This window comes from Aspergillus caelatus, assembly GCF_009193585.1.
Source record: "Aspergillus caelatus strain CBS 763.97 unplaced genomic scaffold BDV27scaffold_14, whole genome shotgun sequence".
NCBI lineage: Eukaryota > Fungi > Ascomycota > Eurotiomycetes > Eurotiales > Aspergillaceae > Aspergillus > Aspergillus caelatus.
Genome location: NW_022475277.1, coordinates 1 through 19,136, shown reverse-complemented (window position 1 = coordinate 19,136; position 19,136 = coordinate 1). Strand labels below are relative to the sequence as shown.

General features: G+C 49.0%; 7 protein-coding genes across 7 annotated transcripts; 2 read left to right on the top strand and 5 right to left on the bottom strand.

The window, feature by feature from the left end:
• Window positions 1-121: 121 nt before the first annotated feature.
• BDV27DRAFT_121171 (mannitol dehydrogenase family protein) lies at window positions 122-2,136 on the bottom strand. The gene has a single exon (XM_032065296.1). The coding sequence runs from the start codon at window positions 1,865-1,867 to the stop codon at window positions 359-361; it is 1,509 nt and encodes a 502-aa protein (XP_031932243.1). The 5' UTR covers window positions 1,868-2,136; the 3' UTR covers window positions 122-358.
• On the bottom strand, window positions 2,071-3,203 carry BDV27DRAFT_121170 (uncharacterized protein). Its single transcript, XM_032065295.1, has 2 exons — window positions 2,985-3,203; window positions 2,071-2,928 (listed from the first exon to the last, which is right to left on the bottom strand). The coding sequence occupies exon 2, from the start codon at window positions 2,808-2,810 to the stop codon at window positions 2,355-2,357; it is 456 nt and encodes a 151-aa protein (XP_031932242.1). The 5' UTR covers window positions 2,811-2,928; window positions 2,985-3,203; the 3' UTR covers window positions 2,071-2,354.
• Window position 3,204: 1 nt separating this feature from the next.
• BDV27DRAFT_121162 (uncharacterized protein) lies at window positions 3,205-4,434 on the bottom strand. Its single transcript, XM_032065294.1, has 2 exons — window positions 3,462-4,434; window positions 3,205-3,400 (listed from the first exon to the last, which is right to left on the bottom strand). The coding sequence occupies exon 1, from the start codon at window positions 4,086-4,088 to the stop codon at window positions 3,675-3,677; it is 414 nt and encodes a 137-aa protein (XP_031932241.1). The 5' UTR covers window positions 4,089-4,434; the 3' UTR covers window positions 3,205-3,400; window positions 3,462-3,674.
• Window positions 4,435-5,794: 1,360 nt separating this feature from the next.
• Window positions 5,795-7,326, top strand: BDV27DRAFT_121160 (uncharacterized protein). Its single transcript, XM_032065293.1, has one exon. It carries the CDS (start codon window positions 5,822-5,824, stop codon window positions 7,130-7,132), a length of 1,311 nt encoding a protein of 436 aa, XP_031932240.1. The 5' UTR covers window positions 5,795-5,821; the 3' UTR covers window positions 7,133-7,326.
• A 4,722-nt stretch (window positions 7,327-12,048) lies between these two features.
• Window positions 12,049-14,070, top strand: BDV27DRAFT_121159 (S53 family peptidase). Its single transcript, XM_032065292.1, has 3 exons — window positions 12,049-12,168; window positions 12,247-13,223; window positions 13,277-14,070. The coding sequence occupies exons 1-3, from the start codon at window positions 12,069-12,071 to the stop codon at window positions 14,000-14,002; spliced, it is 1,803 nt and encodes a 600-aa protein (XP_031932239.1). The 5' UTR covers window positions 12,049-12,068; the 3' UTR covers window positions 14,003-14,070.
• A 444-nt stretch (window positions 14,071-14,514) lies between these two features.
• Window positions 14,515-14,919, bottom strand: BDV27DRAFT_153237 (uncharacterized protein; the record flags this gene model as incomplete). The annotated part of the gene is made up of 1 exon (XM_032071739.1): window positions 14,515-14,919. One exon carries the CDS (start codon window positions 14,917-14,919, stop codon window positions 14,515-14,517), a length of 405 nt encoding a protein of 134 aa, XP_031932238.1.
• A 2,005-nt stretch (window positions 14,920-16,924) lies between these two features.
• BDV27DRAFT_121157 (putative amino acid permease family protein) lies at window positions 16,925-18,814 on the bottom strand. The gene is made up of 2 exons (XM_032065291.1): window positions 18,556-18,814; window positions 16,925-18,495 (listed from the first exon to the last, which is right to left on the bottom strand). The coding sequence occupies exons 1-2, from the start codon at window positions 18,707-18,709 to the stop codon at window positions 17,039-17,041; spliced, it is 1,611 nt and encodes a 536-aa protein (XP_031932237.1). The 5' UTR covers window positions 18,710-18,814; the 3' UTR covers window positions 16,925-17,038.
• Between the last annotated feature and the right edge of the window lie 322 nt (window positions 18,815-19,136).

Below are 19,136 nucleotides of genomic sequence, written 5' to 3'. Positions count from 1 at the left end.
AATCAATAGTCGGGACGACCCAATGTCACGAGAACAGGTACAAAGAGGAAGTGATTGCCCCGAATTGAGCCCAGATTCTTAAAGCCCATTCCAGCTTTATGTGTTTGATTTGTTTGCATTGCAATCGACTATTCTAGACTATTTAAAGAGAATATGCAGCCAAAATCCTCCTATAAATAGAATCAATTATGATCTGAATAGTCAAGTAACAATTAAAAAATTTATCTATCATTATCTATCTCTATATCGCACTTTTCTTGTAAAACCATTCCCGTATATAACACATACAAAGAAAACGTAAATATCAGAGACACAGGTATACCGCATATATTAAGCCAAGAGCGCCTAGCGGTGGCGCTCAGTCCACGTACTTGGGAAGCGTCTTCAGGATGCCATCCCGTGCGATGTCCTCCATCGCCCTGGTGATCTCCTGGATGAACCGCTTGTCGCCGCGCAAATCGTCACCGAACAGGCTCTTGATGCTGAGCAGCTCGGCCGGGTTGGTGCCTCCTGTGCGGGCCTTGGCCTGGAGCTCCTCGCGCATCGGGTCGTCGACCTCGAACGTCTTGCCACTGTCGTCGACGCCGTTAATGTAATGGAACCAAGCGGCGGCGACGAAGCACAGGCGACGGAATGGGCCAGTAACCCAGATCGCCTCAGCGATCGAAGGCATGATAAACTGTGGAATCTTGCCGGACGCGTTGAGGCAGATGCGAGGCAGTTGGTCCATGATGGTTGGGTTGGAGAAGCGCTCGATGAGCGTCTTGCAGTACTCATCAATGTTGACGCCGGGGATCTCAGGCAACAGCGGCTTCACCTCGTCCTGCATCATTTGCCACACGAACTTACTGAACACCGGGTGCTCCATGACCTCATGGACATATTTGAAGCCTGCCAGCTGCCCCGGGTAACCTATGGCCGAGTGGCTGCCGTTGAGCAGGCGCAGCTTGTGCTTTTCGAACTGCTCAACGTCATGGACATTCTTGACCACCTGGGCACCGACCTTCTCAAATGGTGGGCGACCATCGGAGAACTGATCCTCAATGACCCACTGCATAAAGGGCTCTGTGACGACTGGCCACGAGTCCTCGATGGCAAAGTTGTCTGCGAGGGCCGTTTTATCGGTGGCGGATGTCTGAGGGGTGATACGGTCGACCATGGCGTTGGGGAAGGCACCTTGTTCGGCAATCCACTTCGCGATCTCGGGGTTGCGTAGACGTGCAAAGGACTCGAGCATGTGGCGTGTGATGGAGCCGTTCTTTTGCATGTTATCGCAGGACATGACGGTGAAGGGCTTGAGCCCTTGCTGGTAGCGGCGTGCCAGAGCGGCATAGAGGAAGCCGAACGTGGTGCGGGGGGCCTTCTCGTTGGCCGGTTGGAGGTCGAACTGGATGTCAGGGTGCTCACTTTGCAGCTCGTGTGTGTTCTCGTTGTAATAGTAACCGCTCTCAGTGATGGTGAGCGACACAATGTGGGTATCCGGGTGCGCCATCTTGGCGATGACGGCTTCACGGTCATCGGGGGCAAAGAGATAGGAATTGATGCTACCAACAACATGGGCAAAGCTGCCCTTGGCCGAACGCTCAATGACGGTGTAGAGGTGGTCCTGTGATCCTAAGGCATCGCGCATGGCGGCGTCAAAGGGCTGCAAGCCAACACCGCAAATTGCGTAGTCTGTCACACCATGCTTCTGCATCAACTGGTCGACATAGACAGCCAAATGAGCTCGGTGAAAGCCGCCGACGCCGACGTGAACAATTCCTTCCTTAACGGCGCCACCGCGCTGGTAGGTTGGAGCCTTGACCTGGGCCTCACCTGCCGCCGCAATTTGGGACAAGTTCTTGTTGTTAAGCTTGAGGGGAGCCATTGTGAATGTGTGAGCAAGAGAGAGAGAGGAATTGAAAAAAAATCACAAAGGGCGAGAAGGCGAGAGATAAAAGGGGTGCTTATTTGGCTGGGGCGCTGACTCGACCAGGGTCACCGCCAGTCTTTTTGACCGCTGATTAGAACAGGATTACATCATGTGGTGGGGAGCTGAACTCACGACTCACGAGGTTCTCGAATTTTTATTTTTCTTTTTTCTTTTTTTTTTCTGCCACCTGGAAAAATTAAAAAGTACAATCCAATTAGATAAGCATTCCTTTTTTCTTTTTTTGGTTGTTTCGCCGCTATCGGTCGCCGTATCACATTAAACTAATCGTGCTTAAGGTTTTCATGTACGAAGCTCACTTTTGTCAATGGAACAAAAAGAAAAACTCTGAGATCCACCCAGAGAAAAACCCTAAAAAATGTCAGCGGCTGACCATGGACAAAAGATATACATCGCTGGCAGTAAATTCCTACCATACTTGACTTCAATCCCGAGCCAAAACTCGGAAAATAAGGGGAGAGCCACGGACGACAGACGGGAATATTCTTGGATTGGGCTGATGGCAAACTTCAAAGTACCGGGGGACACTCCACAACCCCAGCGCCTTCCCTGGACCCACGAAGAGGCCGGGGCAACTCACTGAGCCATAGAACATGATCGAAGCTTCCCCCGAATCGTTGTAGTGACTACTAGTTACTGTCAATTGCCGCGGGAACCTGTGTGTCTCTAAGGATCCAAGTGGGCAGGCGTTGATCGGGCCGAGACCGTATTGGTAGCAAGGTGTGGGTTCCTGGCAATAAACCCACATGAACCGGGTCAGAGGGATGAGCACGGTTGGTATCCCCAAAGATGGGGGTGTGGCTCCTGCGACCCTCTTCTCATCGATCCCAATAAAATGCCCAGTATCACATCGGTCTCTCCGAGAGAGGGTATCCAGCATGCCCGAGCACAGCCCCGATGCTCGTAAGCACTCCCGGTCATATATAATTATCGCAATGGAATATGTCTTTCAGACAAGGGTCGTAGGGGCGAGCTTTGCATTGCGGCGCCGGGAGTTCCTGGTACAGAGATTCAGCATCGGGAGGATATGAGCAGGATTGACAGGAAGCTATACACATATTGTTTCTAATTTTTTCCGGTCGTAGATCCAGAGGGGGGGATGCCCGGTGAGTGAGCTCCCAGCAACTAAGACGGTAAGTTGTTATTATTTTCTCCTCTGAGGGGTCTGTCCAACCCCTCCTCACCAGTAATCCACGTGATCGTCGGCCGAGGCCTTGTCAGGTGAACTCAATTGCCACGCATCCAGTATTTCCACCGCGTATCCACTGCATATTCCTCATGACTCGCACCAATCTGACATGTAGCCCTGCATGTATCATATACCAGATACCGTTTTCTACATACTAGTGACGCCTAGCGACGCCCGCGTCAAAGTCAGTAAACAGCCTCATCAGATGCAGGTGTGGCTGTTCGATGGCGAGATGCATAGATGTCAGTCTGAAGTCTCTCGTGACCAAGAAGCGCTGCAAGGTGAAGCGGTGTGCATTTACTGTCATTTTGAGCTTGGAAGTTAACTTCATACTTGGACAAGGCGAAGAAGATCTCCTCGTTCTTAAGGGTGACCTACTAACGCAAAACCATGCGGCCACTCAATGCCCGATATCGCGTATCCAGCTGCGTCGGGTGGACTCCTACTAGCTCCAAGAATCTTTCAAACATTGATATGCATACATGAGTCGTATACCTTATTTCCAGTCGGCGGATGGTACGGTCGGGGGTAATTGTTTGACATCACCACTCGCGATTAAGTTTTTGCATCGTCGGGAGAGAGCATCCGCAATGCCGTTTGACTATGGCCAGTGGAGGACGGAACCACGAGATCCCCTTCAGTCAGCCGTCGGGCATGAACTCTAATCCATTGCCGCCTTGATCCTTGGACCCTACCACCATTTGTGGCCCCGGGCAGACCAATCAATAATGGCGAACAATACCACGAAGCCAGAAAGACGGGCGCGGCATGGCTCATGTTCTTCGCTGTTACTGGGTAATTCGGGTGAAACGCGAGGAAGATGATAAGAACGGGATAAGCGATGTACTGGTCCAGAGTTGCGAGGGACAGGAGCGGATTGAAGTCCATGGTGGAACTGATTATAGTATTTGCCCGAATTTCTGCAAGTGATTCATACATTGAGACAAAAGCGTCGATCTCACCTTGCATACAACTCAGGAATCGAGGAGCGAACGGAGTAAGATCGTAAGTTCAATGGTACTGAGCTCCAGCCGGCGAAAGAGCCATGCCCAGCGACCCGATAATTGACAATATCAGTAGATGAGGGCACGTACCTCACGTCCATGTTTCCGGACGGAGTCGCGAGGCAACTTGTGCCCGCCATGGCCGTAGAGCATTTCAACCTCATTGAACTCCATCGCTGTCATCGTTGAATAGGACTGTTGGATTAACTTTCTTTCGAAAGGAACGAAGACGGTTAGGCTGTAGTTTTAGAGCTGAGAACGGGGATACAGGAAATGTTTAGAGAAAAATAAAGAGAGAATAAGAAGATTCGAGAACAGAGGTTTCCCATCCTCGTTTGTTAGATTGTGCTAAGGGGATAGACTATACTCATTAAACCCTGTCCAACCTCTACCTTCTAGTGCTTTGTAGTAAGTATCATCGAAGTTCTAGCCCTGGTCGGGGTCACACAACCAGAGTCAAGGCTACACAGAGTATTACGGTTACAGTGATTGAAAGACTACCAGGAGACATCATAGTAATGTACTAAATACTAGCCTGGTTTAATCTGCCCGGTCAATTTCTCTTTGCTGAATTACACTCCAGGGACGCTTTGTCTTGACTCTTGACTACGGGCTACAGGTCTGAAGCGGATACATCTACAACATGATGCTACACACACAGACTCTCTCTCTCTCTCTTTCTCTCTCTCTCTTCATTTTCTTTTAGTTTCCTTTTAACACCCAAAGAACTATTTACACCATGTTCTCCTCGCTTCCACATTCCTGACCTTGGTTGTCTGTTCCGTTCCACAACGCCTGCATCGCGACAGCTACTCCTTGCCGATGCAAGCATTTAGAGACTGTTTTCAGTGTATCCACTCACAACCAGTATGACGTTTCCCTTACAGTTGCGATTCCTGTACGGGGCGTGTTTATCCCATTTCTTCTCTGGTCTACTAAATTTGGCTCCGCCGCGCAGGGTGATGATGCAGATGGTCGCCAGCATGACTATGACATGCATCCCCAATCTGCATCGTGTCATGAACAGCCTGGCCCTTGGAATGGACAGAGTCCAAGCCCCTGAGGAGTTAGAGCTGATCTCATCGAAGAAATCTAACTGGGCAGGATCTGGTTCCCATGTCGTTTCTCCAACGGGGCGGAACATTTCAGTGAACAGGAAGATGGAGATTATTGGAGGAAGATTATTCCCGGTGCAGAATGCATAACAACAGCTAGTAATTGAGTGAAATAAGCGTGATAATTAGGTGGAGACTATATTATTCTCTACTCAGGTTTACAGTCTATTATAGTGAGAACAAATCTCCTACATAAATGTTCGTTTGGTTATTGTATGCTAATGGAAACTTGAAGTGGTTTAGCGTGCTTCTCCATATAACAATTTAAAAATACGAAAAAAAAAAGAAAAAAAAAAAAGGCTTAACCCCTGGTGAGCGTTGTGCTTCGGATTTAATTATGATACCAACCACTACTTCTCCCCCATCCAGAATCTAGATTCCAGACTACTTTACCTCGTACGTCTTGCACTGAAGCCCGAGACGATTGGGTAAAATGGCGCCATGGGGACTTACCACCTTTTCTCTCGTCACGGCCACAATCAGCGTTTTCATCAAACCTACCGGTCACCCAACATTTCTCGAAAATATAAAGCGCAACGTATTACTCTTCTCCCCATGCCAGTCCGCACTCCTCATCGCACTGATGCTACTCGATTTTATAAGCTGGAGGCTCTTAAGCCTTGTTGACATACATGCCGGCTTAATGATTTCCAGCCATTATTACTTCACGTCGGATTGTTCTGGTCTCGAGCGCAAGTGGTGGTGGCATTGTATGCGGCGCACGTTCCTCATTGGTGGCACACTGCCGCTTTACGTGGCCCTGCTAAGGTCCGAGAATTCTCCATGGATCAAGATTCTCGTGACGCCTTTGGTCGCTGATTCCATATTGATCGAACTGTTGTCACTGTTCTGGGACACTTCGGAGGCTGACTTGAGGTTCAACCGTGACTGGCCTCATCGCACGCTCGTTGTGAAACCAGCTAATCCGCCCACCCGCAACCATGACAAGGACCAGGGAGAGGCAGATCCGAATAAGAAGACAGAAGAGGACGGAGATACGCTGTCGTCTTCTGTTACCGCAGATAGCCTCTGTGATCGGGTATACGAGCTCTGGTGGCCAGCAGCGGAGGCAGATGACAATGACGATTCACAATCTTTGCCTCCAAACCATTCCAATCTAGAACAGATTTTCTCCCCCACGCGCCGAGCCCCGCTGGGGAAGTGTGGGCACTGGCGATGTCTTGTCTATCTAGTAATATACATCGCCACCCGGGTGATCCGTTGGCCCCTGATGTTTGGCGATCTGGCATTGATCACCTGGCTGCTACACCGCAGCCTGCAGCCCGTGACGCTCCTTGTTGCGGATATTTTGCTAGACATCCGCCTACTAAAAGATCTGCTCACCATCTCGTACATGGCATTCATTATTATGCTCGGCAGCATCTGCATTTTGGTCGCTCTGAAACTGCTATCCCTCCGATTGTGCCAATATATCTCCTTCTTACAGCGCTTCACGCAGTGGCTCCAAGACCTTGCCAGCGCGACTCCAATCACCAACAAAGTTATCCATTTCATCCACCATATAATTACACCTGCTACTGTGAGCTATTGCTCATTTAAACTCCTAATGACAGGGGACCCACAGTTGTCAAGGAACATGCTCTCATTTTTTATTGAGCTCATAGTCATCCCCATCCTTTACGTGTTGACGTATTTGCTCATTTGCGGCAAGGAAAAATCAGAGGATGTTCCCGCGGACCCTAAACTCCAGCCCAAAACCGGGCCAACCTCAGAAGCGAGCCAAAATCCTGATAACACGTTCCAGGATAAGAATAAAGATGCAGATAACGATGCATCCGAATCCCGCCAATCCGTGAATGGAGTCCGCTTTCATATATTACGACTGAGCTGGCTTATATCCACTTCAACCATCTGGCTTTTTGCCTGTCGGTAGGTTGTTCAATTAGATATACATGCGCTATATAGCTATTTGCAGAGTGGTCAGGACCCTGTGTGGCCATGGAACCTTGTGACTACATAGAAAATATTTTCCATAACTTATTGAACTGTGAATGAACGGTCCTATTTCCCTTGTGACTGCGCCGAAGAGCATGCTGTAGATCATATATCCATTTCCGTCCCCACAGGTGTGGGCACCAAAGCAGGAGGGTGGAAAAAGGGAGATAGAGGAGCCAGTGTTGGGCAAAGGATCATACCCGCGCCCACTGAGATCCTACGCAGCGATGAATGAGGAGATCACCGCGATCTGGATTCAAGTGCAGGAGCGTGTGTCTCAGCTGGCCATTCGCAAAGGAGGAAAAGTCAATCTGGGATTGCAAATTGACGATATCCTTGCCAATCTGAATTCTCTTCAGGAGCCTAATCAGGAAGAGCCGGAAGGACAGAGATTGTCGAAAAGGCTTTGAGACGGACTTTAGGAGTGATAAAGGCGGTCGGACCAATTGTGTCTAATGGTGCATCCCGAGTCAGTCCTACCTTAGCGATATGAAAATATTTAGGTAGTATTAACAACTGCAGAGTTTTCCCCTCGTCGGCCAATGCTACAACGCCATCAGTTTCGTTATCAGCGCCTGGGAGGGTTACCAAAGTGCCTTTGATTGCTTGCCTGAGCTGTTGGAAAAGTACTCTGACTATCTAGGACACCTGGAATATTATGCGTAAAGGGAGATAGATACAAAACTGACCAAAGTGGCATCGCAGCAACTCCTACTATTCGTTAAGATATGCGATTGTGCACTGGAGGCTGGAGCTAAGGTAATCGTCTAGCGAGAGGATTAAAACGATGCTCAAGTTTTCCTTCCTGGCAGAGAATGATATCCAGGGGTTGCTGGGTGAAATGGACAAAGTGGTCACTAAAGGACGTCACTTGGTTGCTGCACAGACCTTCCAGTCTGTCTCTGCAGCGGCCATCAATTCTGGTCAAGAGCTGAATGAACGGCAAATTAGATGCCATGATGCAGAGCAACGCTGATCAGAAAGAAATGGTGGAAGCAGGTGACAACAAGAAGCTGCGGGATGCGTTAGACTTTGACAGAAACCCTCGTCAATGGGATAGCACTAGACAGCAGCCAATAGGCTCTTGGTAGACGACATACAACAACATCCGCAAGAAAGTCGTGCCAAGCACTGGCCAGTGGCTTCTATCTGATCCCGTCTTTCAGTCATGAGGAGGCGACTTGAGCTCATCACCAATTCTTGATGTAGAGGGAACGGAAAGTACTGGTAAGAGCTATCTGGCCTAAAACGATATCTACCAAAGAATCTGCTCAAGCGACATCAGAGGTCTAGACATTTGGTGGCCTTTCATTTCCTCGACCGTGGGAAAATCGACCATGGATTCGATGCTGTGGTTAAACCTCCCATCTGGCAATTTGCAGACAACGATGAACCGTATATGAAGTCGGCAGTGCACATCTGTCAAGGTCATGGGGCCCTCGGCCTGGAGGAGATCCTGCCACTGCTGCTGCTCGACAACAAGGAAATGAGCCATTTTGGTGTCACGTTTAATATTTTCATTGATGGACTGGGATATACTATCGATGATTCGCTGCTTAAGCTTTTACAGCAAGCATCGAAGTCCAGCAACAAGGCTATTCACATCTTTCTTACGGACACCCCCATAGCTTTTACACAACTCAGAGGAAGCGGGGTGGATTTCCGCAAGGTCCCTATTAATCCAAAGAATCATGAGGGTATCGAACGGTTCATTGACGCAAGAATGAATAGGTTTGATGCCCTGTCAGACACAACTGCGTGGGAGCAGCAGAAATGAGAAAAAAAGATTCGCCAACTGTCTCAGGAAACGGGCGGCGACTATTTCAAGGCGGAGTCGGCTCTGAACGCCATCAACGCGTTGGACTACATGAAGGATATCAACCAAGTGATTCAGGCTGCCGACAGGGAGCGTTCAGAGCAGATTCGGGAAGAGATCCAAACACTCAACCAGGCGCGGTCCGCAAGAGAAATCAAAGAGATTAACGAGATTATTATCTAGATCGCTTTTGTCAATGAACGCGTCACGGCAGATCAAATCTCTGCCGTGTTGTACCTGAAGAGCGGAGAGGCGCCGTTGTGGCCGCTGGATGAACGGTTCCGAACCAAGTATCTCCTGTTTGAAGTGGATAGCGATGGGTTCGTCTGCTACAGACCATCCGAAGCTTTGAAGGTTATTCCAAAACGTCAACAACAGGGTACAACTAACCAACAAGACAGAGAGACTATCCAGCCCGGAGGGTTCGACATTATCCGCATTTGCTGATCACTGTCTGTCCCCCTACACGGTACAAACAAACTTGAGTTGGAACAGGGCTTCCAGCAAAAGGTCACCCGAAAGCGAGATCGAATCCAGCAGGAGAACAAGGACACATCCCACATTCGACTGGCATTGGACCTGTCTTCGTGAGTTGACCAACTACCCCGGTGCAAGCATTGTGATGCTGCGAAGATATGCGCGACAACACTTAGCAGAACATCTATCTTCTGTTGAGCTGGCAATGGTGAACCGAGAATAGAAGAGCCAGGTTGGCTCATCTCTGATCAAACTGTTAATGGATAGACAAAGTATCGACACATTGCTTGATCGGCTGCTGCAAGGTAGGGTCAGATTGAATTCTTCGCGCAAGGCATCGAGGCCTAAGAAGCCTGACGCTGCGCTATATTACGTATTAAGTTGGCTTTCTATCACTTTTTATTGCTCATCACATAAGATGATTGTTGGGATTGGCGCAGTCGCCAGGAAGGTAAGCCGGGGCATGACCCCACATACCAACGTGTTTCGAAGAAAGTTATCAGTTATCAGTAAGCATGCAACTTCGGGGCGAAGCATGTACATAACAAGGGGCTATGTTATGCCATTAGGTATGTACTAAATACTCACTAGTTATTAGTTACCTGCTCGGTTTCTTATATAATCATGCTTACTGTCAGCACCAAGAAGTTAACTTCGACGGTTACTCAGCCTTATACTCGAATATTGAGTATCCTATCACTCCCCCAAAGAGCTCATCAACAAGTTTTCCTATGATGTTTGACTAATACAGTGAACAAAGAGGTTTAATATCCTATTTTAGGGCATTTAGCCAATAAGGTTTCTAATTGGCCTTGCTTGAAGATAACCACATTGGTTGTTCTTATCCTCTAAAATATTTACCCGGACTCCGAGCCTGTTATACTAGTACTTAATTGAGAAGCGATGATGAGGATATCTGGCACACCCAATAATATTAAATGAGGAATATGTATTTAGTCTTAAACTCAAATTACAAGCTTTTATATTATCTGCGTAAATAATTTGCAATTATAACAGTTGAAGGTTGGTGCTGTCGACGCCTTGCAAATATATATATCGACTGCCAAATTTAGAGTTCGGGCGAGTAGGAACATGACAGTGCTTCCTTTCCGCAGCTATGGTGCCATTGCATAATGTTTACTATTATTGAGTCAACTTCTTTAAACCAAGGAAGTTGAAATCAAGAATCGAGGATTGGAAATCAAAAGTTCGGCAAGGTTGGTGGCACCCCGCTTCATAGCGTCTCCATGGTAATCAAGCCACGGAAACGTTTCCGTTATCTATTTGTTCCAACTTCCTACCCCATTGGAGCTCCACCGTTCCAAGCAAGAATCAAGCTACACGACAGTAACAACCCAGGTCACACAATCTCTACTTCAAGGATTATGCTTATTGATATCTAATGTGGCACATATACCAATTCGAGTAGTCCAGGTAAAGATCCTCAGATCGGTTCGTCAGCAGCCATGAGATTAAGTTCTTCTCTCCCATCCCTGTAGGGTTCAGACCTCCGTCAGGTATGAGACGTTGCGCAACATTCTTCAACCTGGCAAATCTGGCGGTGTACTTTACACTCCACTCTTACTCACTGACTGGTATAATAATTACCTAATGGTATCACGCCTTCATGATAGAGATGTGGCAATCCTGATATCGCGGACTCCGATTAATATAAATTGATAGGGCAGGTTTCTCTCGGCGGAGAAGAAGCGTTGGTTAGACGGTGCTTGTACCGAAGAAGCATAGCGGGGACGTGGTTAGTCTCTCGCCGAGTCTGAATAATGTGGAGGATTGAAATTCAGGTTACATTGAGCCAAGAAGTGGTGGTACAGTTGTGGTAGAAGGGAGGGAAGGGGTGGAACACGAAGTCACGACAAGAAAAGATACTGATCTCCGGTATGTATTTATAGTCAGCAGATACGAGTTGACAAAACCGAATATGGACGAGTACAGTCAGCAAGTCCGAAACAATGCTTTTGTTGTGATTTTACGTTGTTCTTGGCATGCAAACCATACAAACAAACAACGCAAAAAGGACAAACAAATCAGAAAAGACCCAAATAGGAAACATTCACAACTGACACGGACGTCAAATCTACATGAGTGAAACGCGGTTTCGATATCGAGTCGAAGAGCGAGAGATGCAAGTCTTTGGTGACATATGTACATACCATGCACTCCTAAAATGGCAGCCTGATTATCTTCTCGGCCTATTCGGTGTCGCATCCCGAATTAGAATAGTGGTCTCCACATCCCCTGACGATCGTATCTCACCTTGCATTCTGATAAGCTAGGGTGCTCGATTCCTCCTTCGCACCATGTAACTATGCAATGCGGGCTTGGCTGGATCCCAAAGGGTCAGCCCAATCATGCTGGACCGGCGAGGAGGGTCCCGACGGACGTCCGGTGGATTCATTGATTGCTCAATGGTATGCAGTGTCAGCTGCAAGCGATGACATTGCACTATCGATAACAATCACGCGAAGGGCTGGCCGTTTAGCCTGAAAATAAATACTCTCCACATTCTTCTCCTTCGTCTTCCCCGTCTACAACCATTGTCCGCCATTAGTTGCAATTCACTATGTTCTTCAGCCGTGGAGCGCTTTCGCTCGCAGTGCTTTCACTGCTCAGCTCTTCTGCCGCAGGGGAGGCTTTTGAGAAGCTCTCTGCCGTTCCAAAGGGTATGCGCCCCTTAATCCGTCTTATGATCAATATGCATGAATTCTATCGGTAGTCCGTCAATACTAATTGCTTGCTAGGATGGCACTATTCTAGTACCCCTGAAGGCAGCACTTCGGTTTGCCTGAAGATCGCCCTTGCGCAGAAGGATGCTGCTGGCTTCGAAAAGAAAGTCTACGAGATGTCCGATCCCGACCACCCCAACTACGGCCAGCACTTCACCACCCACGATGAGATGAAGCGCATGCTTCTCCCCCGGGATGACACCGTTGATGCCGTTCGACAGTGGCTCGAAAACGGCGGCGTGACCGACGTTCGACAGGATGCCGACTGGATCAACTTCTGTACCACCGTCGACACCGCCAATAAACTCTTGAATGCCCAATTCAAATGGTACGTCAGCGATGTGAAGCACATCCGCCGTCTCAGAACACTGCAGTACGACATCCCCGAGTCGGTCGCCTCTCACGTCAACACAATCCAACCCACCACCCGTTTCGGAAAGATTACCCCCAAGAAGACCGTCACGCACAGCAAGCCCTCCCAGTTGGACGTGACCGCCCTTGCTGCCGCGGTCGTTGCAAAGAACATCTCGCACTGTGATTCCATCATTACCCCCACCTGTCTGAAGGAGCTTTACAACATTGGTGATTACCAGGCGGATGCAAACTCGGGCAGCAAGATTGCCTTCGCCAGCTATCTGGAGGAGTACGCGCGGTACGCTGATCTGGAGAACTTTGAGAACTACCTTGCTCCCTGGGCGAAAGGCCAGAACTTCTCCGTTACCACCTTCAACGGTGGTCTCAATGATCAGAACTCCTCGTCCGATAGCGGTGAGGCCAACCTGGATCTGCAATACATTCTCGGTGTCAGCGCCCCATTGCCCGTGACTGAATTCAGCACCGGAGGCCGTGGCCCCCTCGTCCCTGATCTGACCCAGCCGGATCCCAACGCCAACAGCAACGAGCCGTACCTCGAGTTCTTCCAGAATGTGCTGAAGCTCGACCAGGAGCACCTGCCCCAGGTCATCTCGACCTCCTATGGAGAGAACGAACAGGTATGCGACTTCACTACCGTGGACTCTAAAAACACATACTAAATGATATTTAGGAAATCCCCGAGAAGTACGCTCGCACCGTTTGCAACCTGATCGCTCAGCTCGGCAGCCGCGGTGTCTCCGTTCTCTTCTCCTCCGGTGACTCCGGTGTTGGCGAGGGCTGCATGACCAACGACGGTACCAACCGGACTCACTTCCCTCCCCAGTTCCCCGCCGCTTGTCCCTGGGTCACCTCTGTCGGTGCGACCTACAAGACCACCCCCGAGCGGGCCACCTACTTCTCCTCGGGCGGTTTCTCCGACTACTGGGCCCGTCCCGAGTGGCAGGAGGAGGCCGTGAGCAGCTACCTTGAGACGATCGGTGACAAATTCAAGGGTCTGTACAACGCCTCCGGCCGTGCCTTCCCCGACGTTGCGGCCCAGGGCATGAACTTCGCTGTCTACGACAAGGGCACCTTGGGCGAATTCGACGGTACCTCCGCCTCCGCCCCGGCCTTCAGCGCTATCATCGCTCTCCTCAACGATGCCCGTCTCCGCGCGGGCAAGCCCACTCTCGGCTTTCTGAACCCCTGGTTGTACAAGACTGGCCGCCAGGGTCTGCAAGACATCACCCTCGGTGCTAGCATTGGCTGCACCGGTCGTGCTCGCTTCGGCGGCGCCCCCGACGGCGGTCCCGTCGTGCCCTTTGCTAGCTGGAACGCCACTCAGGGCTGGGATCCCGTCACGGGTCTCGGAACTCCCGACTTCGCCGAGCTCAAGAAGCTTGCCCTTGCCGACTAAAGATTTGTTTTATATAAATATAGTAGATACCACTATGTACAATGTGTCTTAGATGCGATTCAATACAACTGTTCATAAATGACTACAATCCAATTAAGGTTGCAATCCTCGTCCGCTTACGTGAGCTTAGAAATATGGGGTACAGGACATCTTAGCCCTCACTCAGCCTTAGCAAGCTGACAACACATTAGCGATATGACCCTGGATTAACTGATGATCTGTGTAATCTCCCAAAGCCAAGAATGGCGATCCCAACACTCAGCCTTATCGCCGAGAAAACATCTCTCTACCTGTACGTAATAGAGATAAAAATAACTTAATTAGCCCGATGCTACCAAAGAAGACCTCGATGTCATACATAACTAAGCATCAAACATCATTTCCCAGCCACCACCATAGTTTAACTGAGTATATACGTCCACCCACGATATTTAAATCATAACTCATTACCACGAAAGCCAAAACCACCCAACCCAATCCATTTCCTTCATTTCCACACTTAATGAACCCCCCTACAAAACCAACAAAGCCCCAACAGCAACAGCCCCCATCTCCAACCCCACATAACCCGTAACCACAGGAGCAGCATTAGTAGACCCCGTCTCTCCACCACCCTGCGCAAAGCTAGTAGATGAAGCAGTCGTCGTACCAGCACTATCATTTTCACTTGCAGAGCTAGACCTTGAACTAGAACTAGAGCTGGAGCCGGACGTAGACCGAGTTTCCGCCGCAGATATCGTTCGCGACGCCGCAGACCTAGAAGTCGAGTCTGCGCTTGAGCTTGAGCTTGAATCCTCATCGGAAGTAGAGGTAGTGGTGGATTCAGTGGAGGTCGCGGTGCCTGTGGACCTGGCCGTTGTGGATGTGGTTGAGGTTGTAGTTGCGTCTGAGGTTGCAGGGGCGCCGGTGTTGAACATTGTGCTGTCGACTGGGGAGTGGACTGTTATTCTTGTTGCTTCGCCGGTGCAACGTCTGTATGATTTTAGTTTTGGATCAAAATATAGGATATAAAGGGAAGAGAGGGAAGGGGGGAAAGATACCCGATAAACCCATTACAACATCCAACAAAGACATTGCCTTGGAATTGGCAGCGTTCTGCGAGGTTACAGCCGACTTGGTGGTTTCATTAGTATCATTTCATAAATATTACATAAACCAACAACCTCTCAATCGAACAGAAAGATCGAAAGGAAGAATGATCTGAAAGTACTTGGAAATATAACTTACTGCCCCCGTCATCATGTGCACAACAATTCGGCGAACATCCAGTCCCACAACACTGACCAAGAAAACACACTCCTCCATCAGGACACGTAGCTCTCCTCTCCAGCCCGGCCTCCTCAATAGGCGTGAACTCCCTACTAGCCAGGATTGGGGCCCTGAGTGCCTGCACTTGTTCTTGTTCTACCCGCGCAGCGGCGCATTGGTTGTAGAACGTGGCCGAAGCCAGGAGGAACGATAGTGAATTAGCGAAATACATTATCTTATGTCAGATTGATCCAACTAGTTATATGGAATCCGTAATCACGGTACATACAACCAAGACCAAGAACAATAAACGAAGAAAAAGGAACCGGGGAAAATTTTTCCCCAGCGTCCAACAATGCAGTATTTAAGTTCTATCCGCTCTTCAGCCTCAACGTGCCTTAACCTTTTCGTTGCGGGCTTGAATATCTCGTATTCGAGCTTGGCACGGGTCCATTGTTCCTCAATATTGGGGCTACCTGTGAAGATCCTAATACCGAATGAGTATAGTGTTTGTTCGTTTATTTTAGGGTCTCGTATTTGACAGTTTGTTTGTGTGGTAGATTGTTTTTCTTTGTCATTATGGGATGCGGGGCTGAGTCACTCATTCGGGAGTCTTCGTCGTGACGTTTTCTCGATGGGTGTTTGCTAGGTATGGAGACATCGAATCAATTGCTTATATTGTACGGAGTAGAAAAGGCCAAGCATTATGTCGGGTGGATACTGTGGTATTCTGGGAGGGATGGGTAGGGCTGCGGTGGAGCTTTGCCCTGGGTGTAGGTTACTTCCTGTTCATGGATTGTTCTGCAGGAATGATTTCATGACTCAGGTCCCTTGTCGACTGCACCTAGGAAGATGTTTCTTCGAGGCTTGGGTATATGTATAAATTCACAGTGACTCCGATATTAGCGTTTAGCATGTCTCCTGCTGGTAACATCTTGACATGGCTAGTAGTAGATGCCTTTTCTGTTCTCTTGAGTTTCCCCTTACCCACCGCGCTTCTTGTATACATACAGGGCAAGTATGCCTCATATGCCGAGTAAAAAACGCCAGCAATGATATGGCAAGTCAAACTGAAGGAGTTGTTCAATCCCTACTACTATTAGAAGGACCAAGCGCTGTTCAAGTCGATTACACTAGGATGATCAGCACGCTCAAAGATGGGTCAGTAAGTGAGGAGACGACGCATCGTCTCAATGAGTTGGGAGCTTTATATAGGTAATTGTAGAGGAACAAAGATCGTACGTGGATGTTTCTCTGTTGTACAAAGTTGGGGTTGATAGTGCATTAACAACGTTTATTTCGGATGGAAATCATTGATCTAGCCTTAGTTGTTTCGGAGGAGCCCCAGTGACGACACTGATGAGTATATAAGGAGTAAAATCAAGGCTAGTCTGTTATAGGCTAGGGATAGGAAAGATCCTTATAAAAACAACCCTCAACTTATGTACAGTATCGTCCTTATGGGATGCACTGCATTAGTGGTTGACCAATATTATTCAGCCTAAGGCCCATTTAGTTTGGCAGCTGAGACTAAGCACAACCTGCATTGGTGCACTATATAACTAGTGGGAACTTCACTATCGTAGAGGTAGGGTTCAACCTTCAGAGGCCGAGAAACAAGAACAGTACCAAGTAGCTGATTAAGCTAGATTATTGCCATGTTTGTCAAAGACAGGTAAGAAAAAATGTAATATATTACGTTCACGCTAAGTATACTAGATGCCTGGCATGAAGGTGTAAGTTTATAATGGAATGACCACACGTATTCCCACCATTTAACCAATCGGTCTATTTCTTCTTCGAATCCGGCTCATCTGTGCCCTCAACCTCCAAGCGTTGCGCTACAATCATCTGCGCAATGGCATCCTCTGTCTTCAAGTAGGTGCGACTTCCCTGAATGAACCAGAAGCCGACAGCCACCACTAGCATTACTCCAAAGACGGCAATGGCGTAGTTCATATCACCCGCCGGTGGATTGGGTGAGCCAGGGAAGAAGAAGAATACCGTCGTAACGGCACAGTAGATAATGCTGATCCAGTTCAAAGGCTTGCCCCATCGCCCGAGATTGAATTGGCCCGGTGGTAGTTTATCCCGTCCGACGACGAGGAGAGCGGCGATGGGCATACCATAGGAGATAGTGAGGGCGATGGTGCTCACACTGAGAATGGCCTCGAGCACCGTATTGGCGAAAAGATAAAGGATTCCGACCAGCGCGATCAAAACGCCCTGGAACCAGAGTGACCGCGCCGGTACTTTCCACACGGGATCCACGTGGCTGAGGTATCCGCTCCAGGGTAAGCCGCCGTCGCGCGCAAATCCCCATGTCAGTCGAGATGCGGTCGTTAAGACACTGACACCTTGTCCCAGGCCGTTGAAGATGAATAATGCGATCAATGTTGCACCGCCCTTTAATCCGATCGTCTCGAGCATCAATTCAATGAAAGGTAGTCCGCTGGGTGAGTCGACCACCCGATCCACGTCTTGGATACAGAAGAGACAGACGACCATGAAGATAAAACCGGTGACGGCGCCAAGTAGCACAGCCAGCCAAATAACTCTAGGGGCGTTCTTTCGGGGTGCAGGAATTTCTTCCACCATGTGAATGACCGCGTCGAAAGCCGTCAGACCGTATGCGGCCTGAACGAGGCCCGTAAACCACACGACACCATCGCTCCAACCGGTCTGGTTCATCCATTTGCCGAACACGAAGGATGCTGGTTGAAAAGATAGATCCTTCTTCACTCCGACCGAGATAAGCAAAGCCAGCGACAGGATGACGAATAACGCGGTGAACCAAACGCCAACGAAATTATTGATCCAGGGAAGGATTTTCTCCCTCCGGCACCCGACCACGTTGATCACGGTCAAGAGAAGCACACAGCCGACGTAGACGAGGAATTCCAGCCACCCGGTCCCGGCTCCTTCCCACGTCGGCTCGAACATGACCTTCATGCCCAGAAGAAACTCGGTCATGAAGGCGACTTGTGATGCGGTCAACGTCCACCAGCCGAAGGTGTTGATCCACGCGCACATGTACGAAGCAAAGCGACCCAGAGGGGTATCCCATAGTCGAAAAACCCAGTACGCCTGACCCAGAGCGGTTGGCATGCTACTGGCGAGCTCGCCAAGAGATACGGCGACACAGAGGTTACATGCTGTGACCAGAACCAGTCCCCACAGAATAGTAACAGCGCCACCGTTGGTCAAACCGCTGCTGAGATCCTGAGCAAAAGTTGAATATGTTCCTAGCCCTTATGTCAATCACTGTTGGTCATTCCCCTTATGCAAAAACAGGTGGTCCATACCTAGAACACAAAATGCCAAGGCTAACATGCTCCACATGTCGAATTTGCGCGTAAGGGCCTGGTCATGGCCCATCGCCGCGAGATCGTGAGCATCTTGCACACTTTGATCAACCAAGTGCGGTTTAAGGGGTTGGGAGTTGGATTCCAGGTCCATACGGAGATGTAATCACGTATGACAAAGATGATAAGAGTTCAGCCAAGGGGTGGACGAGTTGATTCGATGGGCAAGTGGTGTACCCTACTGTCCATTTTCTGCGCGCACTTTTTTTTTTTTTTCGAGGGAAAGTTTTCCAAGGAGCTGACGCCGGGGGTTCATATATCAAACCCGGGCAGCTATACACGGAGAGGGGGGAAAAGTAAGGAGGAAGAAGCTCTGCCTCTACTTTAGTCCCCGGACGTTTTCGCACCCCCTCACTCGGGGAAAATTAGTTGCAGATAATTATCGAGAAGAGTTTAATCAGTGGAATTGGTCATGGTAACGATCTTCCTCAGTCACTGATAGGCAATAATGATAAGTTCGCGGCTTGGAAATCGTGACGTTGGGTACTCTTTTTTTTTTTTTTTTTTTTGTTTTCCCTTTA

Bases quoted from the DNA above. Each gene is read 5' to 3' on its own strand.
- BDV27DRAFT_121157 (XM_032065291.1), bottom strand. From the start codon at position 18,709: ATGGACCTGGAATCCAACTCCCAACCCCTTAAACCGCACTTGGTTGAT. The intron at 18,496-18,555 runs GTATGGACCACC...CATAAGGGCTAG, and splicing joins CTTGGCATTTTGTGTTCTAG to GAACATATTCAACTTTTGCT.
- BDV27DRAFT_121171 (XM_032065296.1), bottom strand. From the start codon at position 1,867: ATGGCTCCCCTCAAGCTTAACAACAAGAACTTGTCCCAAATTGCGGCG.
- BDV27DRAFT_121160 (XM_032065293.1), top strand. From the start codon at position 5,822: ATGCTACTCGATTTTATAAGCTGGAGGCTCTTAAGCCTTGTTGACATA.
- BDV27DRAFT_121162 (XM_032065294.1), bottom strand. From the start codon at position 4,088: ATGCAAGGTGAGATCGACGCTTTTGTCTCAATGTATGAATCACTTGCA.
- BDV27DRAFT_121159 (XM_032065292.1), top strand. From the start codon at position 12,069: ATGTTCTTCAGCCGTGGAGCGCTTTCGCTCGCAGTGCTTTCACTGCTC. The intron at 12,169-12,246 runs GTATGCGCCCCT...ATTGCTTGCTAG, and splicing joins GCTCTCTGCCGTTCCAAAGG to GATGGCACTATTCTAGTACC. The intron at 13,224-13,276 runs GTATGCGACTTC...AATGATATTTAG, and splicing joins CCTATGGAGAGAACGAACAG to GAAATCCCCGAGAAGTACGC.
- BDV27DRAFT_121170 (XM_032065295.1), bottom strand. From the start codon at position 2,810: ATGCTGGATACCCTCTCTCGGAGAGACCGATGTGATACTGGGCATTTT.